Source organism: Carassius carassius, chromosome 17, assembly GCF_963082965.1.
Source record: "Carassius carassius chromosome 17, fCarCar2.1, whole genome shotgun sequence".
NCBI classification, from domain to species: Eukaryota; Metazoa; Chordata; class Actinopteri; order Cypriniformes; family Cyprinidae; genus Carassius; species Carassius carassius.
In genome coordinates, this window is record NC_081771.1 from 14487722 (window position 1) to 14502805 (window position 15084).

Below are 15084 nucleotides of genomic sequence, written 5' to 3' on the forward strand. Positions count from 1 at the left end.
TTAATTCTTCTTTTTCGTTAGGGAAATGCAGCGCACCAGTCTTTATGATGCTCTGCTTAGTAGAATTCTTTAACACCCCCCTCCTTTGGTCTTCCAGTCTTCTGTGAGGAATGAGGTGATGGCCACCAGTCACGTGACAGATGAATGGATGAGTCTTATGGAGATGAGCAGCCTCAACTGCTACATTGTAAGGCGTTACATAGCAACGCCCAATGGGGTGCTGCGGATTTACCCCGGTTCTCTCATGGACAAAGCCTTCGATCCCACCAGGAGACGATGGTAAGATTTGAGCCTCAGGACGGAGGTCTTCAAACTCCTAGTGGGACGCTGGTCAACAGATCCCACAGTCTGTTGACTAAGCTTTGCAAACTGACAGATTCCCAAGAAGGTATTTTGTGTTCACATGCAGCTGGACACAGTACAAATAAAAGGGTGTATTTTTAATACAAAAATATTGCATAGGAAATAAAAAAGTTCAACTAACTTCGATAAATTTATAGATTTCTGTTTAAAATGTGGTCTAATTAGTGATCTTTTTGTTTTTTAGGTACCTACATGCTGTAGCCAATCCTGGTCTCATCACTTTTACTGGACCCTACCTGGATATTGGTGGGGCGGGCTATGTGGTCACTATTAGCCACACCATCCATGCCTCTAGGTCAGTTGTTTAAGGGTCACATTTCATGTTAAAACCTATTGGATCTCAACCAGGGGGCCACAGGATAAGTCATTTAAGTAATAAATTATTAATATATTTGTAAAACAATTTGCTTAAATGTTTTTAAGAAAAATTCTAGAGGCCTTTCCCCTCTGAATAACTTTTTTTCTTGAAAACATTTTATTGAAAAATTATTTTTATATATATCTGTGTACTCCTTGTGTTCTGTTTTAAAACAAACAGTTTTGTCATAATAATGGGAGAAAAATATCTTGGTCTGTATAAGGGGAGGGGGCCCTTTTGAATATTGTGTTGGGGGTCTGTAAGTCCAAAAGTTTGAGAAGCATTGTTTAGACATCATTTGCTATGCGTTGTGACTTTTATAATGTGGATATTCATTTATTTTTGCTTATTCAGACACTAGCTGTTTTTTGGATGCTTGTATGGATCAGACTTTAAAACAATGATATAAATAACTTAATTATAGAGAATTAAATAAATAGGTCAACCACAACATAAAAATTGTACTCACTCTCGAAAGGTTTTTTTTTTCTACAATGAAATGGCCAGTGCTTTACACTAACTCAAAAAAAAAAAAAAACCTTACTAAAAGTAGTTCATACTCATAGGAATTGTGTGCTATGTAAAAGTCATTATTCACCCTTTTATTTTTTTATTCAGCATCAAATCTTCATGTACATTCAAACCTGACACATCACTGCTGTTTACAAGAAACACAAAAACTTTTGTTTTGCGTGAAAACTATCCCTTTAACTTACTTTTTTCATATATTTGCTGTCTAGTTGAAAAAAAGCATAGCATAGGTGGTACGTAATAGTACCTGTTGCAAATGAAAAACAACTGCCTTATCACTGTCGGGTCGCTGCTTTGCACAGTGCGTGCGTGTGTGTGTTGAGATGTGATGAAGCTGGCAGTGTTCCAGAATGTCTAGTGTAGATAAAGAGTGTTTTCCCTTCACGTTTTCCAATCAGTTCTCTCTTAAGAGGAGGAAATGTGACCTATGTAGTGATCTGATCTAAAGCACTACAGCGGTGACCCATCATATTGTAGATCTCCTTATTCTTCATATTGTTCAACACACTTATCTGCCTCCTTTCCCAGTTCCCAAAAGGCCTCGGGTTACACAGTAGCGGTTATGGGCATTGATTTCACTCTGCGCTACTTCTACAAAGTTCTGTTGGATCTCCTGCCCATCTGCAACCAGGACAAGGGCAACAAAATCCGGTAAGGCCTTCCCACCACACCCAACCCCCATCTCATTTCTTCTCAGACTCTCTAGTGTCTGCCAAGACCCCAGTGTGCCGGCTGGGGTGTCCAGCGTAGTGCCTGAAGCTATCGATGCCCCACAGAGGCTCTTTCAAATGAAACTAATCAGATTTGCTTTTGTTTGAAAAAGAGGCATTCACTTAAGTCTTCTCTGCATGCCTCTAAGCTCCCTCTTTTAGGATAGGTGGAGATGGAATGAGAAAACGATCTGAGGTGGGGATCAAGAAACTGTGAGGGAGGGCTGGATGTAGAGAGAGAGGAGAGATGAGAAGGGAAAAGTATAAAGACTGGAATAATGATATTTATTTTTCAAAAAATTCATTTAGGTTGTGCTAATTTTAAAGTAGCTGCAATGATACTAGGGTATTGTGGCAGTTGTCAAGTTTTCATAATGATATTCATTATGATATTCAGAGAACTGGCTTAGCTTAAGTTACAAGCCTAGTTGTTGAGTAATGTGTACAAAGTTACAGTTTTATACACTACTGAAATATTAGAGCAGGACACCATTAAACTCATGCTTATGGAAACCTTTGACCAGGAAGAATGGATGAACAATTAAAGGAGGATTAGTGATGATGAACAACTAAAAAAAATAATAATAATAAAATGTATAAACATAAATGTACAAAAAAGAAAAAAATCAGATTTCATTTTCTAGTTTGTTCCATTAGTATTAATTTCTCCTTCTAATTTTAAATGCAGTTCCTGAATATTTAAGTTTACATTTTTGATACATATATATTATTTGTAAAATAATTATTGTTGAGGTCTTGGGAGTCATATAAATAAATAACGCATATTGAAGTATAATAGTATATATTTTTTTCATGATTATTTTTGTATCATATCTAAACGGAAATTTAATTTGGGTAGTCAACCATATGTATGTAATAAAAATAAAAAAAAAAGTGTTCAATTTGCTTTATCATTCATGTTTGTAGCTCAATATTTTAACCCTAATAAAAAGCAGTAGTAATGCTTATCTTTGCAAGCAGTGCAAAACCCTACTGAAATCTAAAAACCTAAACCCTACTGATGCAATATATAAAAGCCACGTTTTTCAGGACTGACTGAAAGACACAAAGGGAGATAAGCTGATTAGGGCTGCATTCCAGACACATCCTGTTATGTTAGGTGCCAGTGCCCCCATTTTTCCCTCGCTCCCTTCTTTTCTGTCTCTCTTTTACCCTTTCCTCTCATTCCTCTCTTCCCTCTCTTTTTCTTTCTTCTTAACTCTATTTCTACTCTATTTGTCTCTTTCTTTGTCCCTCTTCATGCTCTCTCTGTCTCTTTATCTGTCTGTGCTGCGGAGGCCTCAGTGTTCTTTGAGTTTCCAGTGCTATGGTCATTAAACAGGATTAGTGAAGTGGAATGCCTCAGTGTGCCACACAATAACCCGAACTGTTCTGAACTGCAGCTGGTACCCTGTGAGCATACAGGAAGCCATCTACCATTTCCTTCCACCTTTCCCCTCTAAATGTCATTTTGGATCTTTGTAAGGCTCAGAGTGCTTGATCTTGTTTGTCTTGGTCCTTATGTATGTGTAGGTGTTTTATCATGGAGGACAGAGGCTATCTGGTGGCCCATCCGACCCTGATTGACCCGAAGGGCCACGCTCCAGCAGAACAGCAACATATCACTCACAAGGTAAGGAACTGTGGGTCTGAGGACAAACTTTACTTGTCTTTCACAAGAAAATAGGCAGTTTTTTGTTTTTGTCCTTCGAAAAAGGGGACTTCTTACTCTTCAGCCATATCATATTTAAAGATCGGTAATGAAACTGAAAAACAATCTTACTGAGTTCATCATTTTCTCCCTGATTTGCTTGACTTTAGGAGCCTCTAGTGGCCAATGACATTCTCAACCACCCCAACTTTGTGAAGAAGAACCTGTGTAACAGTTTCAGTGATCGTACCGTGCAGCGGTTCTACAAGTTCAACACCAGCATTGTCGTGAGTGGAGTCTCATATTAATTATTTCATATCAGGTTACTGTAAATTTAGTTTGAAGCGACAATCCAGTCGTTTGTTTTTTGCCATGTAAGTTTAGTCAGTCAAATGTATTAGTTATGTTAGCACGCCACCTAGTGGAGGTTGTTTTAGTAGTGGCTATAACAGAGCTGGGCAATTATAAATTGTTGTTTTTAATGAGAAATTGTATGCACAGTGTGAAAGACTGTTATGAATTCAAATGATTGTTAATGGTTTACTGTGTGTTTGTCATTTTTAAGGGTGATCTGACAAACCTTGTGCATGGCAGTCACTGCTCAAAGTACCGGCTCACTCGTATCCCAGGAACTAATGCGTTTGCTGGTATTGTGAATGAGACCTGTGATTCACTGGCCTTCTGTGCTTGTAGTACTGTGGATCGTCTCTGTCTTAACTGCCACAGGTAATGTTTACAGTATGCATAACTCTTATCTTTAATACTCTATTCATATTAGGATATTTTGATGAAAACAAATTTTAAAAGTAATTTCTCATTAATTTACTACATATATAAAAATATAAATGACTGTAAAAACAATCTTACTGACCCCAAACTTTTCAATGGCATTTATTTGTTTACATATTATATTTATGTATTTTATTTTATTTATTATTAACTTTTGTGGTATATAACCCACAAGGTAATAGCCAATGAAATCCCAGGATTCTTTATCTTTAATCTTTAATACTCTATTCATATTAGGATATTTTGATGAAAACGAATTTTAAAAGTAATTTCTCATTAATTTACTGCATATATAAAAATATAAATGACTGTAAAAACAATCTTACTGACCCCAAACTTTTTTTTATGTATTTTATTTTATTTATTATTAACTTTTGTGGTATATAACCCACAAGGTAATAGCCAATTAAATCCCAGGAGTCTTTAGTCATAACACACAGTGATAAATCCATTTATATATATATATATATATATATATATATTAAATTTATATATAAAATTTGTGCATTTAACAGAATTTGTCCAAATGTGAGGACTGCAAATTTAAAAGGCATTTACTTTCTAAAAGCTAATTTATCATGTTTTTAGAAGTACACTAGCAAAACTATTTTTAAAAAGACCTGTGAACAGGTTAAAAGTCCTGTAAACAGATTTTCTCAGTGTATTCTCATCTTCCTCAGAATGGAGCAGAATGAATGCGAGTGTCCCTGTGAATGCCCTCTAGAGGTGAATGAATGTACTGGCAACCTCACCAATGCTGAGAACAGGTAAACCGCTGCCGTTTACAGGACAGTCTTGTGTTATTTATTGAAGGTCATGTAGACGTTAAGCCCATTTTAACACATAATACATGTTGTATACAATGTGTTAGGATTATCCCTTAAGTGCTTGGAAAATAGACTGCCACAATATATGATCAAGAAATTAATCACTGGACCACATGTCCAGATTCTCATCAGCATGCACTGGAATGAATCACACTTAGTCACACACACACTTCTGCCTGTCACTTCATCAAGTTCTTGTTTGTCACGATGAATAGATATCCAGCCACCTGTGTCCTCAATTAGCCGTCAGTTCAGGATTGTTCCTCAATAGACATTTAGACACTTTCAGGTTTGTCGCATTATTCCCAGCTGAGAGATCTCAAGGCACTTAGCTTTCTGTCACTGTGCCATCTGTTCATTTTAGTGAAAAATTTTACACTTGAATGGTAATAAATGACTCCTTTACTACAGAGACCTGTAGTAAAAAAGTAAAAAAAAAAAAGTCTGGGTACTCACTGTGTAGCAGTGATAATAACTGTTGATTATTTGTTGTCTGTTGAATGCCATTTATCTACAGAACAACATTGTTGCCAGACTGTTACAAATAGTTAAAAATAGCTGACTTTAATGAGTTACATGTTGTATTTAGGGCCTAACTGACTCAGCTTGCCTTACTACTGTGTGTGTGTCTGTGTGTGTGTGTGTGTGTGTTTGTGCGTGCATAGAAATCCGAGCTGTGAAGTGCACCAAGAGCCTTTGTCTTTGACTGTAATTGAGCCCAGTCTACAGGACACTCTGCCTCAGTGTATCAACACCAGATGCAGCCAGCGCTTCACCAGCAGGTACGGCCATATACTGTATCATTTGTGATCAGCCTGCCCTTAGCAGAAACACAGAGTCTCTGAGCGTAATATTGTTTCTCCTCTTACTTAACACAGCTAATCTCACATCACTTATTCACAACCTGCACTGACCACAACAGCAAGCATGTGTGTTTCTCAAGATCATACAATGTCAGCTATTATTAGGGACTGTCAAAATCAAAGACTCACAAAAAGCTCATGAGTTATCTCACACTGTCATTCAACATAGACTCAAAGAACCAAGTCTGTGTTGGTAACACTTTACAAGAAGGTTCCATTTGTTAACATCAGTTAACTATATGTACTAGCAATGAAAAACACTTCTAAAATATTTATTAATCTTTAGTTAATGGTGTTTTCAACATTCATTAAAATCCAAAGTCCAATATGTTAATATCCTTTAATGGACCTGAATTGATATGAACTTACACTGAAAGGTTATGTTAAATCGTTTACGTTACCAAAGATGAATAAATACCGTAACACATGTATTGCTCAGTGTTAGTTTATGTTAGTTTATTAATTAACTAATGTTAACTGGTGAAATCTTAGTGTTAAATATACATATTCAAAACTACTAATAAATGGTATTTTTTATTTTTAGAAATAAGTATAGTTTGTAATATAAAATACTTATATGTATTCTATAAAAATATAATTTTATAAGAATTTTATAAAATGATTTTTAGTGTATTGTTTGAACATATTGTAGGTGGTGGAAAGATTTTTCAAATTTTTTCAAATAAATGCTGTTCTTCAGTACTGCATGTTCCTCAAATAATCAAAAAAAATTTGTCATGGTTTCCACAAAAATATTAAAGCAGCACAACTGATTTCAACACTGATAATAATGAGAAATGTTTCTTGAGAACTAAATCAACATATTAGATAGGGCAGAACAGAACCGGCTTTACTGACGAGATGCACATGACATGCACATAATATTATCGGCCAGCCCAAATATTATTAAAATGATTTCTGAAATATCATGTGAAGCTGAAGACTGGCGTAATGGCTGCTGAAAATTCAGCTTTGTCATCACAGGAAAAAATTTGTTTTTTTAAATATATTAAAATAGTAAAGTTATTTTTAGTTGTAATATTTTACAGTCTTACTGTATTTTTGATCAAATAAATACTGCCTTGGTAAACAAAAGCAATATCTTTTAAAAACATTAAAAAAATGTATGGTAAATACATTTGGTATGTGTAGCCAACTCTATAACATTGCTTTTTGTATGTTCTGTTTTATTTGTGTGGGTTGTAGTGACTGTTTTGGTGTTCTGGACTGTGAGTGGTGTATGGTGGACAGTGACGGAAAGACCCATCTGGATAAGCCTTACTGTGCCCTACAGAAGGAATGTTTTGGAGGGATTGTGGGTGCCAAAAGTCCTTATGTGGATGGACTGGGCATTTTAGGTGAGCTGCTACTTCTGTAGTCTGTTATTATTACTTATTATTTACTTCTGTTATTATTTGTTCTGTTTATAATAGCATATGTAGGTAAATTGCATTGATGGGTCACAATAGTCCTCTAGAAAATGACTTTCTATTATTTAGTTTTGCTTGTTTTGGAAAGATATGCACAAAAGTTTGGAATTGCACTGACTTCATGAGTCCCACATTGTGCCTTGAGGATCTTTGCTTGTGTGTATGCTTTAATTCATTATTTCATTTCTTCATCTCTTTGCAGATGAGGAGTTGGCTTCGCTGAATATGATCAAGAGTGCGCCCGTGGGGCCAGTGGCAGGAGGGATTATGGGATGCATCATGGTGCTGGTGTTAGCTGTGTATGCCTATAGGCACCAGATCCACCGTCGCAGCCATCAGCACATGTCCCCGCTGGCTGCACAAGGTGAGTCTGGATACTTTGTCTAAAAGTGAACGTGATTCCTAACTGGGACTGTTGGGAAACTTCTCCTTAAAATCCCAAACAGAATGTCCAGATCAGTCAAATCTTGTAATGTGATTGTCATAATATGCAGTCTACAGCAGGATGTGTTTGCAGGATGGCAGTTGTTAAAAGTGCGTTAAGCTGCTAAAGAGAACTCACGCTGTTCCTCAGGTGACTTTCTGTATGTGCTTTTCAAGAGGAACCAAGCTACACAGACAAGCAAAGTATACTTTGGGTTTCGGATACGTGGCTAACAGTCAAATACACACACATATCATATATCAAAAGTGAACATTAACAGAACAGAAATAGATATCGGATATGTCAGTATATTACAGCTGTTCATTCAGTCTTAGAGTAACAGGAGCCTAATAATACCTGCTGCTGTCCTTAATGTTAATCAAACAACAAAAGATATAAATTTATAGCTTGACTGAATAACTTTAGTAGCTTTAATACACATTTGTGTACATGTAATACATACAGACTGTTCAGTGTTTTATTTATTTTATTTTTATTTTTGATTATCAAGAATTGTGAAATTTCACTGCTGTCGAAATTTTGATATCACAGCATCTTTATTTTTCAGCAAAATATACGTAATAATGTAGTGCTATTGTGTGTGTGTGGGGGGGGGGGGGGTACTCAGATGTGTGATGCCCACTCCTTATGCTAATTGGGATTGCAATATTGTCAGAAATAACCATGATTATGATTTTTGCAATTATCAAGCAGCTTTATGTTTGACTTTGTTGTGATTTGGTTTTAATAGTTTACTACTGAATAAAAAGAAACAGGGTTAAAGATTACTGAATTAAAGTCGACGCGCACAATGTGACATTTATTATGTGACATATTTCAGAGGGAAACAAGATAGTCAGAGATTATAAAATGTAGACCGGGACCTTTTATAATTGAGAACTGATTAGAAAGTGACAAGTGATCTCTGACAAAGAAGCTGATGATGTCAGCCTGAGAAGGAAAGTTGTTTCAGAAGAAGAGCAAGTAAAACTCACTTTAATGAGGGAAAGATTATTGAGTGCACTTTTAAAGTGTGCTACTCCCTGTGCTAATGAGATACTAAAGCACAGTTGACCGCTAAAAGGACCTTAGGAGGATATTAAAGTAATTTAAAGAGCCGAATTCCCTCTTCCCTTGCATGTGCTCCCTCATGTCTCAGCCAAATACAGTCTCTATATGTGCATGACTAGGAGGTATAACTTGGTCTGATGCAATATAAACGTGTTTGAATCAGTCTGTGTTGCAGTCAGTTTTGCAGTTACACAAGCTGTCTGAGAGAGAGTCCACTTTAGTCTGAATATGCATTCTAGAAATGAATAGACTGGACTGCTATATTCCCTTGAATTGGCTTTCCTCTGTTTTTAATGTCGGATGGGCATTCATGGGCAAAAAGTGATTTGAGGAGATTTGATGTATGTAATCTTTTTTTATGAGAGAGACTGTAGACCAAAGGAGAAGATATATTGCATCAAATATGTTCAGGATTTTCCCATCTTTCTAATCTTCTCTTTCACCTGTCTTCCCATCTCTTTTATCAGAGATGTCTGTCCGGATGTCCAACCTGGACAACGAACGAGATGACAGAGATGAAGACAGTCACGAAGAAAGAGGAATAAGTAAGATACCCGCCTCCCTGCCTGGAACCGCTTCACGTGAATTAACACAGAAACCCTTTAATGCCCACTTTAGCATTAGTAATTACACTGAGGGCTTTTATGTACATCAAATCTACAGTATTGTACTTTGTACCATCAATGCTGTTTTTCACTGATTCAGTGCATCAGACACCAAATGGATGATAATCCGTGAATTCTTTGTTGTACGGTGTGCTGTTTTATTCTCCTAGAGTAAAAGCGAGCATTCATGCTCACAATGGTACTGTGTCATTCTTGTGTGATAATTGCTTCAAACAGCCATGTGGGTTAGTCTGATGTCATAATTGGTCTCATCTTTAGTGACAATATTATAATATGTTCCTGATCGGCATTCTAGTTCCATTGTACATTTTATAATCAGAAGCATTTTCAATCTGATTTACATCACAAAGTTGTTTTAATTAGATCTTGTGTTATGCGTGACTGTAAGAAACATACATGATGAAACATCATGCATAACTGTAAGAAATCTAAATGAGTAACAGTCAGTATGTATATAATACTGATTATCAGTGCAAAGAATTGGAAATGTGGAAAAATGAAAACACTGTACTCCTACTATCAACAAAAATGTATTAAAGGCTGCATGCCCAGTTGACTTCCATTGTAAGTGCAAAACAGTTTACACTAATTTGCACTAATTTGACCAAATTATTTGAAGTGGTAATCAACATATATATATATATAATTTACCAACCTTACTTAGCTGTTTAGATTATGGAATTAGCATGCACAAATATGATATGGTGCTTTGGAAGTCTTTTGGAAGATATCTTTTAGAATTTTTCCTCATTGTTTACCGAGTTCATCATCCCCAGTATAACCTTTTTTATGTGAAGTGTGTTATTGCCTTTTAAATTTCCTGTACTCTTACACCATGCTGGCCAGTTGGAGACCCGAGTGCTTTATTGTTATATGACCATTTGGCTCTGTTTCTCTATCTCTCTGCAGTAAGTAACACTCGATTCATTGCTGCTGTTATTGAGAGGCACACACACAGCCCAGAACGACGGCGGAGATACTGGGGCCGGTCAGGGACAGAAAGTGACCATGGTAAGAGTGTGTATGTGTGTGTATGTGGTCTACTTCCTCAAAGTCTAAAGGAAAAGTGATATTAGTAGGTCTGAAAAGATCCATTTGAAACAAGGGTCAAAGAAAAATTCAAAAGGCGTGACCATCAAATTTCTCACCTAAGAATATATTGAGAGTTTTATTATTGAAATAAAGCAAAGCCTTCCCCGGGAGCTCAGTGTATGCTTGTGTTCGGCCTGTATTTCTTTAGCGGCTCCAGGTTTAGGTTACATGGAGTCTACAGTGCATGCTAAATCTGCCGCCCCTCAGGGACAAGGCTTTCTGGAGATCATTGTGTAACCAGCAAGAGGAGAAAGGGCAGCCCTATTCCACAAGGAGAGGTGCAATGAGAGACCTGGAGGAAGAAAGCCAGCAAAGTGGGTAGATTGAGAGATGCGAGAACAGTTAGAGGTGGCAAAGACCAAGTACAAAAGTTCCTTCCCTGTATTTTTATTTGGCAGGGTTAAAGGTCGCCTCCCACCGGCTGCTCAGTCATCCAGCTTAAGGGGTCGTTTTAAAGCAATATCGATTTGGCTTTTGAGCGTGCGAACGCAGGAGAACGGATCCGAAGCCTTCTCCTGTGCTCTCTGACTCATTACAGCTCCACCAACACGGAGAGTTTTTGCCAGGAGCAACGTAGATGTATACAAGTATTCACTTCAGATCCAGGTTTAAAGAATTTCTCTAAACAGAAATGTGCTTTCTGCCAGGAACTGAGATGCTTTTTAGTACTTGTTTGCTTGCTTGGCTCTTTGATATGTTTAGGGATAGATGCTGATCCAGAATCTGTATCCCAGCTCTTTCACTCTCACTGCAGTGTTTCAAAACTGGTTCCAGGTCCGCTCTGAGACGGCTCATGCAAACATTGATCAAAGTCAGGAACATAAGAGGTTTTTGACCTTTCTTTTCACCTCCGATCGCGTTTCAAATGTCACATGTGGCTGAACGTTTGGCCACCTGACAACAGGACAAGACCTTTTTTGTGCTCTTTGTACTGTCTTAATTTAATTCAGGATGTGTTTCCAACAGTTTGTTTGTTTTTTGTATGCACTGTTAGCTCTCCTCCCACCATACAAGTTTAGTTGCCAGTAACTGTCTAATCTGTTATTCACTTCAGCTACTTTATGAGTCTTCTGTATTGTTGTCTAAACAGGAACGTTGGCAGTTTGACAGGGAAAAGTGGTTTTGGGTAGATAACAAATAACATTGACATCAGCTTCTTCTTTCAACATCAGGATTTTAAGTTTAAATTTATGTATAAAGGAAGGTGTATGTTTCAGATGATGTAACTTGTCAACAATTTTAAAATCACATTTTGTTTTTTTTTCTCTCTTTTTCCCATTTGACGCATACAAATATGAAAGTAGAAATATTCAATGTAGTCTCTCAGTATAAAGTCTGTACGTTTAAAACTGTTTGTATAATATTAGGTATAGTAGGAAGTAGGTGTCAAGGCATTGTTCCTCAATGCAAATCTGTTGCACGGAGACAAACTGATAATAACATGAACACTACTTTGCACTGTTGCCATTGCTCTGCACCACTTTAAAATTATTATAAATCATTACTGCTACTGTATCTATACATTTAAAACTAATAGCTGTTTTTATAAATATAATTTTGCATTGCACTGATTAAAAAAATAATTATTTGTTTCCCTGATCTGTATTATTATATATATATATATATATATATATATATATATATATATATATATATATATATATATATATATATATATATATATATATATATATATATATATATATATATATATGTTTCTGAACACTGCCTTTAAAAAGATTTTGGGCAGTGAGGTTTATTTATTTTTCTTAAAGAAATTAATACTTTATTTGGCAAGGATGCATTTAATTGATCTAAACTGACAGTAAAGACTGAATTTTGATTACCTTTTTTCACCTGTGATATAAAAATGGCTTCGCCTTCACTTTAATAAATTACATTTTAAATTGTATTAAAATAGAAACAGTAATATTAAATTGTCATAACATTTTACAATTTTACTGTTTTCATTGTATTTCAATCAATTAAATGAATATATATCTTAATACTTGGTGTCATGTCAGGTTATGCTATCATGAGTCTGTCAGATCAGTAAAATATGAGATTATGTTTGAGTTTTATGTGAGGAGTGTGAGATTAGAATGGATTAGGATTCATTAAAACGATCAGTTTGAGCAATTTAAATGATCATGTTATTAACAAGTTTCCAACAGCAGTACCTCCAAAATAACACCGAGACATAACTAGGTTTAAATGTCCATTTTCAGTTGAAAATTTCCCTTCAGCCGTTGTTTTAGAGATACAAAAAGCTGTTGTAGAACATTTTAGATTCAATGTAAATTTTATACTGTAGCTTCTGAAGATATTGATTTTGATTTCTTTGTCCATTTATATGTAGGTTACAGCACCATGAGCCCTCAGGAGGACAGCGAGAACCCACCCTGCAACAACGATCCTCTCTCTGCAGGCGTTGATGTGGGCAATCACGACGAGGACCTCGACCTGGACACACCTCCACAGACAGCTGCTCTGCTCAGCCACAAGTTCCACCCCTATCGGCACCCCCACACGCACCACCCCCTGCACTTGCACACGCATCATCTCCAGGCTGCCGTCACCGTGCACAGTGTAGATGCCGAGTGCTGATCCTGCCCAGCTGTGACTCCAAACCGTTCACCAACCCTGCATTTGATGCCACTGCTAACTCCATCCACCACCTGCATCCTGCAAAAACCAGGAGAGAAACTTATCTCCCAGCTCTCCCTGAGGTGGTCAGAGGTGTTTTGTGCTTATTGACCATGGGGGGGGGGGGGTGACCTTTTGACCTCTGTAGAGGTCATTAGGGAGTGGATTTGGCAAGTGCATATGATACAAAGGTCCTTCAATTTTTTTTTCCTCTTTTTTTTTTTCAAGAAACAATGAAGATGAAAGGATTATTTTTCTACTATTTATTTAACAGGAGTGGAGCTGGAGATCATGAATGGAAAAAATGAAATTGACTGACTGACTGAATTTATCAGCTTTTTTTATTAGGCCTATATAGCCCTTTTAGGACCCAGCCAGGTTTTCTTCTTGACTAGACTGCGAAGCAGCCTTGAAGGATTCGATTCATGGCATATTTGAGTCATACTCACGCCGTGAGAATTGCTGGTGTGGAGAGTAAACAAAACATTTCAAGGAACAATAGACACAAATGCCTGCGCTGCACATCAAGGAGACGTGACAATGTGGCTTGTTCTGAGGAGCTGTCATTCTCTGTTTTGTTTTGTTTGGGGGTTTTTTGGATTGTGTGAGATGATGGTGAATCTCAAGACACTGTGCAATGGGACCAAGGTGTTCTGGGCCACAAAACCCAGTGCAGGAAATTTTCAATATTTTAAAGATTACTGGGAGACAGACTGTGCTCAGTGTGTATAAGCTGTCATTGTATTTCTGTCTGCCCAATTATTTTACATTTAGTGTACGAGAGAGAGAGAGAGAAACAGGGTGTGCATTTGTTGGTGCTTGTGTACATAATTGTGTGTGAATGTGATGGATGTCTGATGGTACAGATGGATCGTCTCCAATCATGTAGTCATTTTTTAAAGTCATTAGTCAGTATTGATGGAATGCCATGATATTTTTCAGATCCTTCTTAACCCATGTGCACTTTTACTCAACTGCTTGTCTACTGATACGTAGACATTGTGCTCCAATGATTTTAGAGGGATTGTGTCTATTGTTTTCAGAATGAAATGATATACCATGTATATACATCTAAAGTTTAACAAAGTAGCTATAAATGTGTCATACACTACAACAAACCTTTCATCCTCGTCAGTAGTGTTTCATTTTGTCAGTGTTTATTGAATTTTATGCCTATGCTTTTAACCACTTCAGCTGTTATTTTGATTTTTTGAGAATTAGGCATATGCAATATTGGACCCACCGGTGGGTCCCCAGAGTTGATGTGGTTAAGTTGCATTGAAATTTGGGGGGGGGGGGGGGGGAAACTAATGAATAGTTTGATTTTAATCTATGTGTGATAAGAAATCATGCCCATAATTATGAGTCAATTGATCTTAAATGATCAAACGCATGAGCAAAACACAACTTTCACACATTATGATACAGAAGTCTGGTACATTAGTTCTGTCCAGGCATGTCCCTGTGAAATTTCAGCCTCAATCTGTTACAGTGACGGTTTTAAGCAAGTATACCTTAGAGACTGTTGAATCACATCTATGAATCATATTTTATGTGCTTAAAGTTCAGTCAGTGTGCAGCCATCATTCTTATTTTGGTCATACAACACTTTAAAGTTGATATTCAGCTCGACCTCAGGGTGAATGTGATCAATTGTTCCACTCTGAATGTGACTGTGATCAGTCTGGTCATTATATGCAATC

At 36.8% G+C, this 15084-nt stretch overlaps 1 protein-coding gene and 1 long non-coding RNA gene across 2 annotated transcripts in view; one reads left to right on the plus strand and one right to left on the minus strand.

Moving 5' to 3' along the window:
- cachd1 (cache domain containing 1) overlaps positions 1-14504 on the plus strand; it is a 70973-nt gene extending 56469 nt beyond the window's left edge. Inside the window, exons 15-27 of the mRNA XM_059571007.1 lie at positions 98-279; positions 548-658; positions 1781-1903; positions 3496-3595; positions 3784-3900; positions 4179-4339; positions 5083-5169; positions 5895-6011; positions 7299-7450; positions 7725-7886; positions 9485-9562; positions 10553-10654; positions 13095-14504. Coding sequence (XP_059426990.1) covers positions 98-279; positions 548-658; positions 1781-1903; positions 3496-3595; positions 3784-3900; positions 4179-4339; positions 5083-5169; positions 5895-6011; positions 7299-7450; positions 7725-7886; positions 9485-9562; positions 10553-10654; positions 13095-13342 — 1740 coding nt within the window. The 3' untranslated portion in view covers positions 13343-14504. The remainder of the gene's footprint in view (positions 1-97; positions 280-547; positions 659-1780; positions 1904-3495; positions 3596-3783; positions 3901-4178; positions 4340-5082; positions 5170-5894; positions 6012-7298; positions 7451-7724; positions 7887-9484; positions 9563-10552; positions 10655-13094) is intronic.
- LOC132161174 (uncharacterized) overlaps positions 1-15084 on the minus strand; it is a 410674-nt gene that overhangs the window by 185056 nt on the left and 210534 nt on the right. The window lies entirely within an intron of this gene.